The following is a 12,242-nucleotide window of genomic DNA, read 5'->3' as shown; positions in this document are numbered from 1 at the left end:
AGAAATTGCCCATAAAACTTTCTGTATGTAACATAACACTTTCTGTACATTGCACTCAGTAGTGGTAACAGTGATGCTGCTGCTGCTGCTGATGGAGATGACTTTAATTTTATTAATAGTAGCTGTCTGTGTGGTGAGCAGGCAAGAGAGCAAAGGACCCAGCAAACAGAGGCCCACCACTGGGTGCTACAGGTTCTCAGTGAGGGTGGGTCTGAGCTCTGACATTAGGATGCACGATTTGGTGATGACTGTCATAGTCATCCTCATGTTCAGCAAACTAGGCCTTGTGCTGCCAGGCTGGGCAACTTCTTAGCCTGGTTCCTTTGCCCAGCACCCTGTCCCCAGAGCCTTGGTTCTCACCTCCCCACCACCCAGAACACAGTGTCTGTTTTGGCCCCAAATTTCTGGCCCACATTTGGCAAGTTCCCAGCATGAGGCTTCTCTCTGTCCCCTCCACACCTCTAGCACAGGCTGGAGGCAGCTGGCTAGGCAGAGAGAGCATGCGCATACATGTTCAGGAGCACACTCACACACAGGCTCACGTGCACATTCTCAAGCCCTTGTGCTCCCCCACTGAGCTTCTGGAGCCTCAAGTCCCCACCCCCACCTCAACCTCTCCTCTTCCTCCCCCACCACAAAAGCCACAGGTAACAGCAGCCTCCAGCAACAGAGCAGACACAATACAAAACCAGAGGCAGGCATCTTTGCAAGGCTGTTTTAAGCATCTAGCAGGATGTGAGCCCAGGTGGCTAACGGCTGACTGAGGCCCGAGAAAGCTGGGCTCAACCAATGAGGAGGGGGCTGGGAGGTGGGTTAAGAGTTGCTGCATGGTGCTGAAGGGCAACAGAGCTGGACCGCAGGCCATCTCCCCATGTGTGTTGCGTGTCCTCAGGCAGGGACCACCTTCTTCCTGAAGCTCAGTTTTACTGTCCGTGAAATGTGGAACCTAGACTCTACCCACCTGAGGTTAAGGGTCATCCAAGGATGTGGGAGGATTTAATAGTATTGCCAATGTGGCTGCATTTTAGAAAGTTAAAAGGGCTCCTTGAATGCCAGGGAAACCTGGGATAGTGACATCATTCTCTAACCTCTGGTAGCACCATATTCTAGAGTACCTTGCCACAGTCCCTCCTACTCCATAGCCAAAGTCCTACACTTTCACCTTCCCTGCTGTCATTGGAACAGAGTGCACTTGGGGTTTGGGAGCAGTGGGCTCCCATGTGTGTGGATGGCGTGGCGTCTGGCTCCAGGCTTACCCTGCCCCCCACTAGATTTGTTGTTCTCCTCAATCCTAAGTAGCTCTCTCCAAACAGATGACACAGTCACCCTTCCTTTGTCTTCCTCTAAGGTACAGCAATTAGCCTGGGGGAGTCCTGCTTCTTCAGCTCTATGGGCTGTAGCCAGGAGGCCAAAGTGGAGCTGGGGACAGGTGGGTGGCCAAAGGCAGCCTTAAGGGTTGGAAAGGCCACAAATTCAGGAGCCAGTGTGGGTGGGAGCAGCTCTGACAATCTCCACTAGGTGGTAATAGGGTAGAGTTCTCCCCAGGACATGGAGCCCCTAGGAGTAGGGGCACTGCCTGATTGGTTTTTTATTTGGGGGGAGAGGAAGTAGCTCTAGCAGTCTGGGCTCACAGGAGGGAAGGCATAATTGGCTCTGTTTTCCCAAACTAGGGGCTCAGGGTGAGGTGCACAGGCCTGGGGAGGGGTGTGTGTGCTGCCTGTGCTGCCTGGGATCTGCCTGGAATCTGCCTGGGATCTGTCCTTCCAGAGGGGGCCAAGGGCAACAGTTTCTAGGTAATGGGCCAGCAAGTGCTCTTGGGGCTTGTGTGGTACAGGGGGAGGGGAACTCAGCAAGTCCCACATCTAGGTGGAGGTCAGCAGGGGAGTCAGGAGCCTCTAGCTATTCTGGATGAGGAAGGCAAGAGTGGTGGCTAGCAAAGCAGAGGCCAAGGAGGTGGAGTGGGGGGCATTGGCAGACAGGGGCTCTGTGTGCTTCTGCAGCCAGGCCAACTCTTCCAATAGCTGGCGATTCTGTAGCTCTGGGGCCACCTTCTCCCGGATGGTCTGGTAGTAGCGATTCAGGTACTGGAGCTACAAAAGATAGGTTTGATCTGAGCTACCAAGAAGTGAGGTCTTGGTGCCACCCAAACCCTGCTGTGGTATTCCAGATATCCACCTTGGTCCAGGAACCCAGCCACTATCAGGCCTTAGGTATTCTCTGGGGTGTTCCACAGGCAGTTCCCCATGGTGGCTGCTTAATGCCATAGTAATGTTCATGAGGAATGAGGTGGATGAATTTCAGGCCCAGGAATGAGAATAAACAGGGCTGGCATCCCCATTTTACAAAAGAAGAGATTGAGGCCCAGAGAGGGGGCAGGGAATGTTTATTTTTCCAGACTTTGTAGTAAGAGAACTCAGAGTCCCAGTCTCAGCCTTTCCAAGAGTTAACTACCTAAGATTGGGCAGGCTGGCCTGATTGGAAAATTCTAGAAGTTTGGGGGTCTCTGGTGAGCTGGGAAGGTATGCCCCAGTGTCTGTCTACAGTGCTACCAGTGTGGACTCTCCTGGGGAAGGGCAGGGACAGAGTGTCTTGGAGTTAGAGGCATGAAAGTCCCAGAGTGGGGAAGAAGGCAGTCATTCACAGGCTGAAGGCCTGGCAGTGCTGACAGATACTCACTTGCTCAGGGGACAGCAGGCTGACATCAATGAGGTTTCGGTCATAGGGCACGAAGGACACCACTTCAAAGGTCAGGTAGCTCCCTGGGTACTGAGAGCCCACAGAAAAGGTGGAAAAGCAGGAAAATGAAGGAGGAGGAGTAACTATGTTTAAGGGAACACACAGAAGCTGCAGGCACAGGAAACCGATCCTTGTCAACCCAAAACAGTGGTTAGATCTGAGCTTTCCAGAATCTCTTCCCTTGGCCAACCATCATCTTCTCTAACACTTAGCCCCTAGGTGCTTTCCTCTTTATTCCTGAAATTTAAACTTAGATCTGTGTTTCTCAAAATGTGGGTATCAACAGCACCTGAGGAGTACATTAAATGTGTAGATTCCAGGATCTACCCCCTAGGCCTACTGGGGCACAATCTCTAGGGCAGGGTCTGGGAGCTTACATGCAAATCAAATGATTTACAAATAAGTTATTAGGGGAGAATCAAAGCCTCTGGGACAGGAGTCCCCTGTGTTTCTCCCTTGCTAGCAAAGTAATAAAACTTCATTTTCCTTTTTCTCAAAAATAGTTATTAGGGTTTTCTACCCATCCATCCATCCATCCATCTATATATCTACTTATTGATTCATCTATCTATAAAGACAAGTAAAAAGAAAGGGGTAAAAGCCTATAATTTCCATCTCTCAGAGAGCTTATGTGCTTAGGAAACTCAAACTACACAAAGATACATAATAAAAATAGAAAGTCTCTTCTCTGGCCAGTTTCCTTTCTGAAAACATTTCTGGCATATGCAATATATATATTTGAAAAAAATATATGTATATATTTGAAAAGCCATTCAACATGGATCCTACCATACATGCTTCTCTTTACCTTTCTTCCCACCTTACTTCATGGTAAACCCAGGAAAGTGCTCTGAATTAGCACAAGGAGATCTACCTCATTCTTTTAAGGGTCACAGAAGATGTACCATGATTTATTTCAGCAGTTATAGATTTTTAGGCTGTTTCCATTTTTTTTTTTACTATGACTGTCAATGCTATAAACCAACAGCACTGTATAAACATCTTGATGAACTTTGGGACTATATCTAGAAGGTATATATTTGGTGAAGGAATTGCAGAGACAAAAGGTACAGGGATTTTTAATAGGCACTTCTATAGATATTGTCAAACTGCCCTACAGAAGTTTGCACCAATTTGTACTTCTCTTAATAGTGAACTGAGAGTGTCTATTTCACCACATACCCATCAACACTGAGTATCATTGAAGCCTCTAATTTTTGCCAATCTGATAGATGAAACATGATATTCTATTGTTGTTTTGATTTGCATTCCTTTAAGGATGGAGTTGAGCATCTTTTTACATGTGTGAACCATCTGTGTTCATTTTAGTGAATTATCTCTTCATGTCCTTTGCCCACGTTTTTCTTTTTTGCTTTTCCTATTTTTATCCTATTTCTTTGTAAAAGCTATGGTAAAATTAAGGAAATTCACACTTTATTTGTGATGTAACACATTGTCACAGATCTCTCTCCCTCCCTCCCTCCTTTCCTGCTTTCCTTCCTTCATTCCTTTGCTGTGCTGGGGCTGGAACCCAGGTCCTTGTGCATGCTAGGCAATTGCTCTACAACATAGCTACATCCCCAGACTACAGACTGCATCCCAAGCCCACTTTGTCATAGTATCTTTTGATATTTTTGGTATTATTTCCATATACACATTTTCTATATAATTTAGTCAGAGTTTCAATATTTTCCTTCATGACTCTGGGTTCTATACAGAAAGGCCCTTTTACACCCTGAGATTATAAATTAATTCATATAAGTTTTCTTCTAGATCTTTTGTGGTTCCATTGTTCACCTTAAAACTTTGGTCCATCTGGAATTTTATTTTGATATAACAGTGATGTTATTCATTTTATTCCCACCAATGATTAGTCATTGGTTCCCCCCACCCATTAGTTGAACAATTTCTTTCCTCCTTACTGTTTCAAACATCAGCTTTACTGAAAACTAAATTCCCTGAGACTGGGGTTGTGGCTCAGTGGTAGAGCGCTTGTCTAATATGTGTGAGGCACTAGGTTCAATCCTTAGCACCACATAAAAATAAATAAATAAACAAAACAAAGGTATTGTGTCCATCTACAACTAAAAAAAAAAAGAAAAAAAAAAAGAAAACTAAATTCCCCATGTCATTAATGGGAATTAGAAGGTTTACTTTGGGAATTACTGTTTCATTGTTCCCAATGTCTGTTTCATCTCCAGTGTCATTCTCTTTTATTTTGTGTTATTTTTTTTAATATTTATTTTTTTTAGTTGGACACAATACTTTTAGTTATTTTTTATGTGATGCTGAGGATTGAGCCCAGGGCCCTGCACGTGCTAGGCAAGCACACTACTGCTGAAACACAACTCTAGCCCTTGTGTTAAATTTTGACAGGGCTAGTTTTCTTTATTGCTCTTCTTTTTCAGAATTTCCTACCTACTTAGCTATCTTTCCATGTTTATTTTTACAAACAAACTTTACTGTCATTTTGTGAAGTTACAAAAGTATCCAGTTAACATTGAAATTGTGATTGTCTTGAATTTATAGATTAATTTAGGGAGAAATGACATCTTCATAATATGGTGGCTTCTTTTCAGAGAGCACCATTTACTTAAATCTTTTTTATGTTCCTTTAGCAGACAGTTTTCTCTGTAAGTCTTTTAAAGTTTATATCTAGGTATTTCATCTTGTTGGTTGTTAAAATATCAAATCCTTATCTAATGAGCTCCCTTGGTGATTATTAATGTGCACTGAGAACCAATGATTTAGAGCAGGGATACTGATTCTCTTGTCCTGAAGTGGGACCTGGTATTGGCATTTAAGAAACAGACAAGCTTTACAGATGATTCTAACGTGCAGCTTGAGAAACTGACTTATGGAATTCCTACAGAGCCATGGAAGATTCCAAATAAATTCATGCTCACACATTAAATGCCCTTCTCCTTCAGCTTCCACCACCTCCCATGAAGCCCAAAGTCACTGCCATTCTGTCCACACTTCCAGCCCATTTCAGTGGTACGTTACCTTGGTCTTTGCTTCCACTACGAGGGCTACATCTTCAAGACGGATCCCAAATTCTCCTTCCTGATAGTAACCAGGTTCTGGGAGACACAGAAAATGCTGATAGCATTAAGCCAGGGTAGGTGGGGACACCCAAACTCAGGCTTTATGTGCCAATCAAGTGGCTGGAGTGCCCCACTGCCTGTCTGGCTCCTCCCTGGCTGTTGGCTCTGGTGGCCCAACAAATTGGCTAAGCAGAGGCAACATGTTAGGCCTCAGATTCCCTCTAAGCCAAACTCTGACTCACCATCCCTCCCTTCTCCCTGTGTGCCACTGTCCTGTTACCCCAGCATTTGGTTGGAAACTCCATAATCTGGATGTACAGCTGAAAATCAGTTCCCAAGAATAATAAGGATGATAAGGGACGAGAGGGCTGGGTAAGAGTGGGCCAAAACATTTGGGACATGGGAATGAGAGTGGGGAGGTAAGGGAGAGCAGCAGTGGATCCAGGGCTGTGCCCATGCCTGGCATGCTTCCTGAAGGTGGGTGCCTGATTCCCCAGCTAGCCCTGCTCTGGGATTGGACGGTGCGGTGGAGAGGTCTGAGAGCTGTACCTATGGAAGTGAACATGCCCTTGGCCATCTTAATGTTGTTGGACTGGAATCCCACTGGCCCTAGAAAGAAAGATACAGGCAGGTATCAGCTCTCCTATCCTTACCAGCTTGGAGGTGAGCAGGTTCTGGAGAAGAGCAGGTAATTGGGGTCCCTGGGCATCTGTAGCAGTACTTATCTGTCACATCATTGTCTACCTGGAGCTGGCACATACCAGAATAGCCCTGGCGTTTATTTCTCTGGGGTCTATGCCAATTACCACTAGGCTGTGGTCCTCTCTCTGGTGCTCTCTTAGATGCCAAGAAGGCTGTGGGATTGGCCAGCTGCCAGCATGCCTCACTTATCCTGTGGTGCATCACCTCCCCCTAGCAGGGTGACCATGGGTGGGTCATGGCATCTCTGTGGGTCTTGGCAATTTCCATACCTGTGAAATGCTTTCTTTCATAGGGGGTGTCACACAAGGGGGGATGCTGGAGCAGGGGTTGAGAAGGTACCTACATTCATGCACACACAGGAAGTTGCCAATGCCATGGCCTGTCCCATGACCATAATTGAGGCCAATGTCCCACAAGGCCTTACGGGCAAAGGCTTCCACCATTCGCCCTAGAAGGGAAAAGAGAGTGCCCTTGGTCAGTTGGCTGGATCCCAGACTATCCAACTTGCCCCTTTCTGATCAACTACCAGGGTAGTGCCTGAGGAGAGGGGCTCTTGAGAAGCAGGACAGCATGAAATGACATGGTGACATTGGGCAGGAATGGAGAGAGGCTAATGAATGAAGCCAGTGACACCATGGCTAGCCCAGACCCTCACTATTTTCAGCACAATGTACATTGTACCTGTTACCTGGACAGACAATTTTACCACAATTTCTCCCCATCCATTAAGCCTTAGCACTTTGACATCTATTTCCTCTAGGAGTCTTCCCATGACTGCTGCAGCCCACAATGATTTTCCCTACCTCTGAGCAACAGCATTGGATTAGGAGGCAGCAGACCCGGATTTGAGGCCTGGCAATCCTACCAACCCTCTGTATGAACTTGGGAAAGTCTTTCTTAAAAAAAAATAATTATTTTTTTAGTTGTAGTTGGACACAATACCTTTATTTATTTATTTATTTATTTATTTATTTTTTGAGAGAGAGAGAGAGAGAGAGAGAGAGAGAGAGAGAGAGAGAGAGAATTTTAATATTTATTTTTTAGTTTTCGGCGGACACAACATCTTTGTTTGTATGTGGTGCTGAGGATCGAACCCGGGCAGCATGCATGCCAGACGAGCGCGCTACCGCTTGAGCCACATCCCCAGCCCCTCATTCATTTATTTTTATGTGTTGCTGAGGATCGAACCCAGGGCCCCTGCACATGCTAGGTGAGCGCTCTACCACTGAGCCACAATCACAGCCCCACGAAAGTCTTTCTCTCTCTCTCTCTCTCTCTCTCTCGGCTAGATTTTTCTCATCTATACAAGGGATGGGATGATGATATAATCCCTGACCCACTAGCTTCCCAGGGTGGCAGTCTAAATCCCATGAAATCAGGGCCTGAGGCTCTGTGTCCAGCCTGGTCTCCAAAACCTACCTGATGTAGCAGCAGGAAAGATAAGTCTGGACAGATCAATGTTTCCCATCAACACACGGGTATATGCCTCCTGATAGGGAGAGGAAAAGGTGATGGGACAGGCAGTAGGAGGAGCCAAGGGAGCTTCCAATGGCTTGGCCTAGGGATGTGTGGGGGTGGGGCCCAGGCCTATGTGTCTTAGCAGAGTGGGGGCGACACATCCTCATATATGGGTCACCCAGGTGATAGAAGATGGCCTAAGGAGGCTGAGGGGGACATTTCTGAAGCTGGGGCTCAGTTCATGTAACTCTCTTTGGCTGGCCCACAGAGGTCATTATAATGTGTTGAGGACATGCTTATTTTTTTAAAAAAGAATTTAACCTTATTTTAAAAATGTATGTATTTCTATGTGGTGCTGAGGATTGAACCCAGTGCATCACCCATGCCAGGCAAGCACTCTACCACTGAGCCACAACCCCAGCCCGAGGACATGGTTATGGAAGGTGGTTATAGTGGGGGTGGGGGCAGGAAGACTGTGGGCTGGAATCCTGGGTTGGCCATTCAAACTCTGAGGCCTTAGGTCAGTGAATTTCACTTTTCTGTGCCTCAATTTCCTCATCTGTAATGGGATGACAGTGGTATCTAGTTCCTAAGCTTGTTGGGAGGAGGATGTGGACCAATGATGAATGTAACATAGTAAATAAATGCTCAACTCAGCGCTGGCACACTCCTTAGGGCTTGTAACCATCCTTTAAGTTTTCCTAAGGCCAAGATTGGGTTGGGCCTGATCATTTGGTAGATCAGCCTTCCTGTCAGGGGAGTGGGGGTGGGCTGACCATGGCATGGCCTCTTCTGGTCACTGCAGTGGTGATGTGGGCTATCCTCTTCACTACCCACCCACATAGGCTTATCATCTCGTGCAAGGCAGCCAGAGGCAACAGACCTAACCGGCTAAATTGTGAGCTCTTGGAGATCTGCAGAGCACTTCCCCTCTCTGTTTTAAGCACAATGTCTGACTTGTGATCTGCTTGCTGAATGCATGAATACAGCTCCCTGTCCCAACCTCTGCCCTAGTTGACCAGACCTCACTGTCCTGAACACCTCCAGCTCCTTTCTGCCTCTGAGGCTTCACTTGTGCCATTTTCCTCTATTTAGAATGCCTTTCTTCCCCCTTTCAGTTGAGTGCAGGGTCAGACACGCAGACAGCACTAAAGAAGTAATTGTGCATTGATGTACTGAAATGGGACAAGGTGACCTTGGACCAAAGCCTTGGTGGCCTGCAATCTCTGTGAGGGAGCACTGTGTTTTCTGGCATCACCTTGCTACATGAACTTGGGCAAACTACTTAACCTCTCTGGGCCTCAGTTTTGTTCTCCCAGGCAAAAGGACTCTTGGTGGAGTCCTTTCCCAGGAGGGGAATCCTGGTCCCAACACTTACCTTTTGGAAGGCAGAGGGGGTGCCCCAGTGGACTGTTCTGGTGATATCTGTGGTCCCATCCCTGTGGAGAAGGGAAAACCAATATGATCAGCCCCACTGAGTGCTTATGGGTAGGGGCTGGGCCCTGTGCTTTTCCCACTGGTGTCTGAGCAACAGGGCTGGGATTAGGCCAAATAAGGAAGCAAAAGGAAGATAGCCACCATCATCAAAATCCTGCCTTCAGGACTGCGAATTGGTGCAACCACTCTGGAAAGCAATATGGAGATTCCTCAGAAAATATAGAATGGAACCACCATTTAACCCAGCCATCCCACTCCTTGGCATTTACCAAAAGGACTTAAAGTCAGCATATTACAGTGATGCAGCCACATAAATGTTTATGGCAGTTCAATTCACAATAGCTAAACTATGTAGCCAACCTAGGTGCCCTTCAACAGGTGAATGAATGAAGAAAATGTGGTACATATACACAGTGGAATATTATTTAGCCAAAAAGAAGAATAAAATAATGGCATTTGTCTGTAAATGGTTGGAGCTAGAGAGTATCATACTATGTGAAATAAGCCAATCCCAAAGAACCAAAGCTGAATGTGTTTTCTGATATGTGGATGCTAATTCACAATAAGGGGGTGGGGAAGAATTGAGGTATTTTGGACTAGACAGAGGGGAATGAAAGGAGGGGAGGGAGTATGGAGGCAGGAATGATAGTAGAGTGAATCGGACATTATTAACCTATGTACATATATGATTATAGGACTGGCATGATTCTATATCATGTACAACCAGACAAATGAGAAGTTGTACTCCATTTATATATAATGTGTCAAAATGCATTCTGCCAGGTGCCATGGTGCACGCCTGGAATCCTAGAAGTTTGGGAGGCTGAGGCAGGAGGGTCACAAGTGCAAAGCCATCCTCAGCAATAGTGAGGTACTAAGCAACTCAGTGAGACCTTGTCTCTAAATAAAATACAAAATAGGGCCCGGGATGTGGCTCAGTGGCCGAGAGCCCCTGAGTTCAATTCCCAGTACCCCCCCGAATGCACTATACTGTCATGTATAACTAATTACAACAACTAAAAAATATTTTTAAAATTGCTTTTATATTTTTAAATACATGACAGTGGAATGCATCACAATTCTTATTACACATATAGAACACAATTTTTTTGTTCACACCAACTCATGTCTTCATACATATACTTTGGATAATGATGCCCATCACATTCAACTATCATTTATTACCCCATGTCCCCTCCCTTTCTCTCCCACCCCTCTGCCCTATCTAGAGTTCATCTATCCCTCCCATTCTCCCTCTCCCTAACCCACCATGAGTCAGTCACCTTATATCAGAGAAAACATTCAGCATTAGAACAACTAAAAATATTATTAAAAAAAAGATCTATAACAAAAAATTCCACCTTAGCATGTGTGCATGAAGGGGCTCTGCATAGCTCTCAAGGTGAAATTCACTATATTCTCTGAAAATCACAATGCCCCATATACACTCCTTCCCGATACTACCCATTTGGGCTGGTTTACAACTCTCTGGGTGTCAGGTTAGCTCTAAATGCAAGGCTTCTTCTGGACTTCCTGGGAGGTAGCCCAGGGTTGTCTCCTTTTTACAGATAGGGAAACTGAAGTTTGGAGAGATGACATTACCATAACATTCCCAGGTTCAGATGTTTCCCATTTATAGGACACTTTTTCAGCTCCTTGAGAAGGATGGCAGAGTTGGCCTTATTATCCTCATTTCACAGGTGGAATGGAAAAGGCAATTGAAGCCTTGAGGCTGTGAGGTGGTCTCACTCCCCAAGCCTCAGCAAAGCCAGGACCAGAGCAAGCACTAACTTTCCACGAAGTTCTCTTCATTGTGAATATGGATCTGACTCAGTGATCCAGCGAAGTGAAGCCAGAGCCAGAAGATCTGACTCCCAACCACCAGCTGCAGCATTTCCCCAAGGACAGTCCCTGGGCCAGCACACCCCCCCTTGGGAAAGGGGAGGGGAGAAACCATCCCAGGGCCCCAAGGGTTCCTCCTGGGGAGTAGGTCATGGGGCGTGGTAAACTACTTCTTCAGAAGGAGAGAAGAGGAAGTGAGGTGACCATTTCCCCAACCTCACCCTCCTCTGAGCATGCCCCAATCCAAAAAACGCCCCCACAAATTTACTTCCCCTTTGCAAGTCGGCTATCTCAAGCATGCACAGCATGGAATTGGGGATTAGCAAAAGCTGCTAAACTGAGCCCCTGCCCCACTGCCTGTGAAAGCTATGCTAAGAGCCAGTGAAGGAGTTTTTAACATTAGCACATTCACCATTTCCACCCAAGACAGGTTGGGGGACACTTCGAAACTACTCTGTGCTCCTACTTCAGTTCAGCACACGCTTTCTTTTGCCTCACCCAATCTTTCCACAGCCCACTTGCTCTCTAGATGAAAAGGGAAAATCTTTGAGGTCAGGTCAGCTCAGATCAGCTCCAGTACATATAATTGGCCACATATTTGGAAGGAATATGCTTAGCTTATTCTGCATGGCTGTCATGTCTTATTCCAGTTGTGCACTGGACAAAAAAAAAATACATCTAAAGAGTTGCTTCTTACTTGCCCCTACTTCCAGCCTGACCTGGTCACCTTACCTGTTCCATAGGAGGAGGGGGAGCTTAGGAATATGCATAATGGTCTTTGGTATGTGAGCTGTGGCCAGAGTCTGCACAAGTGGGTTAGAATATGGGTATGTGTGTGCAATCGGGCAAGGATGTGTAATAATGTGCAGACTTAAAAAAACATTTTGCTTGAGTGAGAGGAGTCTTCCTAACACTCACAGAAGTGCTGCATATCTAGCTACCTAGCCTACATGTGTATCCCCACTATCCTCGTCTCTGTGTGGTTGCCACTGTGCAGGAAGCCCAAATGTGAAAATGAGA

At 46.1% G+C, this 12,242-nt stretch overlaps 1 protein-coding gene across 1 annotated transcript in view; it reads right to left on the bottom strand.

Moving 5' to 3' along the window:
• Window positions 1–112: 112 nt before the first annotated feature.
• The window catches only part of XPNPEP2 (X-prolyl aminopeptidase 2), a 29,654-nt gene continuing 17,524 nt past the window's right edge, over window positions 113–12,242 (bottom strand). The window contains exons 15-21 of the mRNA XM_081277489.1: window positions 9,322–9,382; window positions 7,905–7,974; window positions 6,829–6,933; window positions 6,333–6,392; window positions 5,743–5,819; window positions 2,677–2,766; window positions 113–2,090 (exon numbers count right to left, since the gene is read on the bottom strand). Of these exons, the coding sequence (XP_081133615.1) occupies window positions 1,896–2,090; window positions 2,677–2,766; window positions 5,743–5,819; window positions 6,333–6,392; window positions 6,829–6,933; window positions 7,905–7,974; window positions 9,322–9,382 (658 nt within the window). The 3' untranslated portion in view covers window positions 113–1,895. The remainder of the gene's footprint in view (window positions 2,091–2,676; window positions 2,767–5,742; window positions 5,820–6,332; window positions 6,393–6,828; window positions 6,934–7,904; window positions 7,975–9,321; window positions 9,383–12,242) is intronic.

Source organism: Spermophilus citellus (genome assembly GCF_964194105.1).
Source record: "Spermophilus citellus genome assembly, chromosome: X".
In the NCBI taxonomy this organism is placed as follows: domain Eukaryota; kingdom Metazoa; phylum Chordata; class Mammalia; order Rodentia; family Sciuridae; genus Spermophilus; species Spermophilus citellus.
Note: the sequence above shows the minus strand (reverse complement) of the source record. Positions and strands in the feature narration are given on the sequence as shown.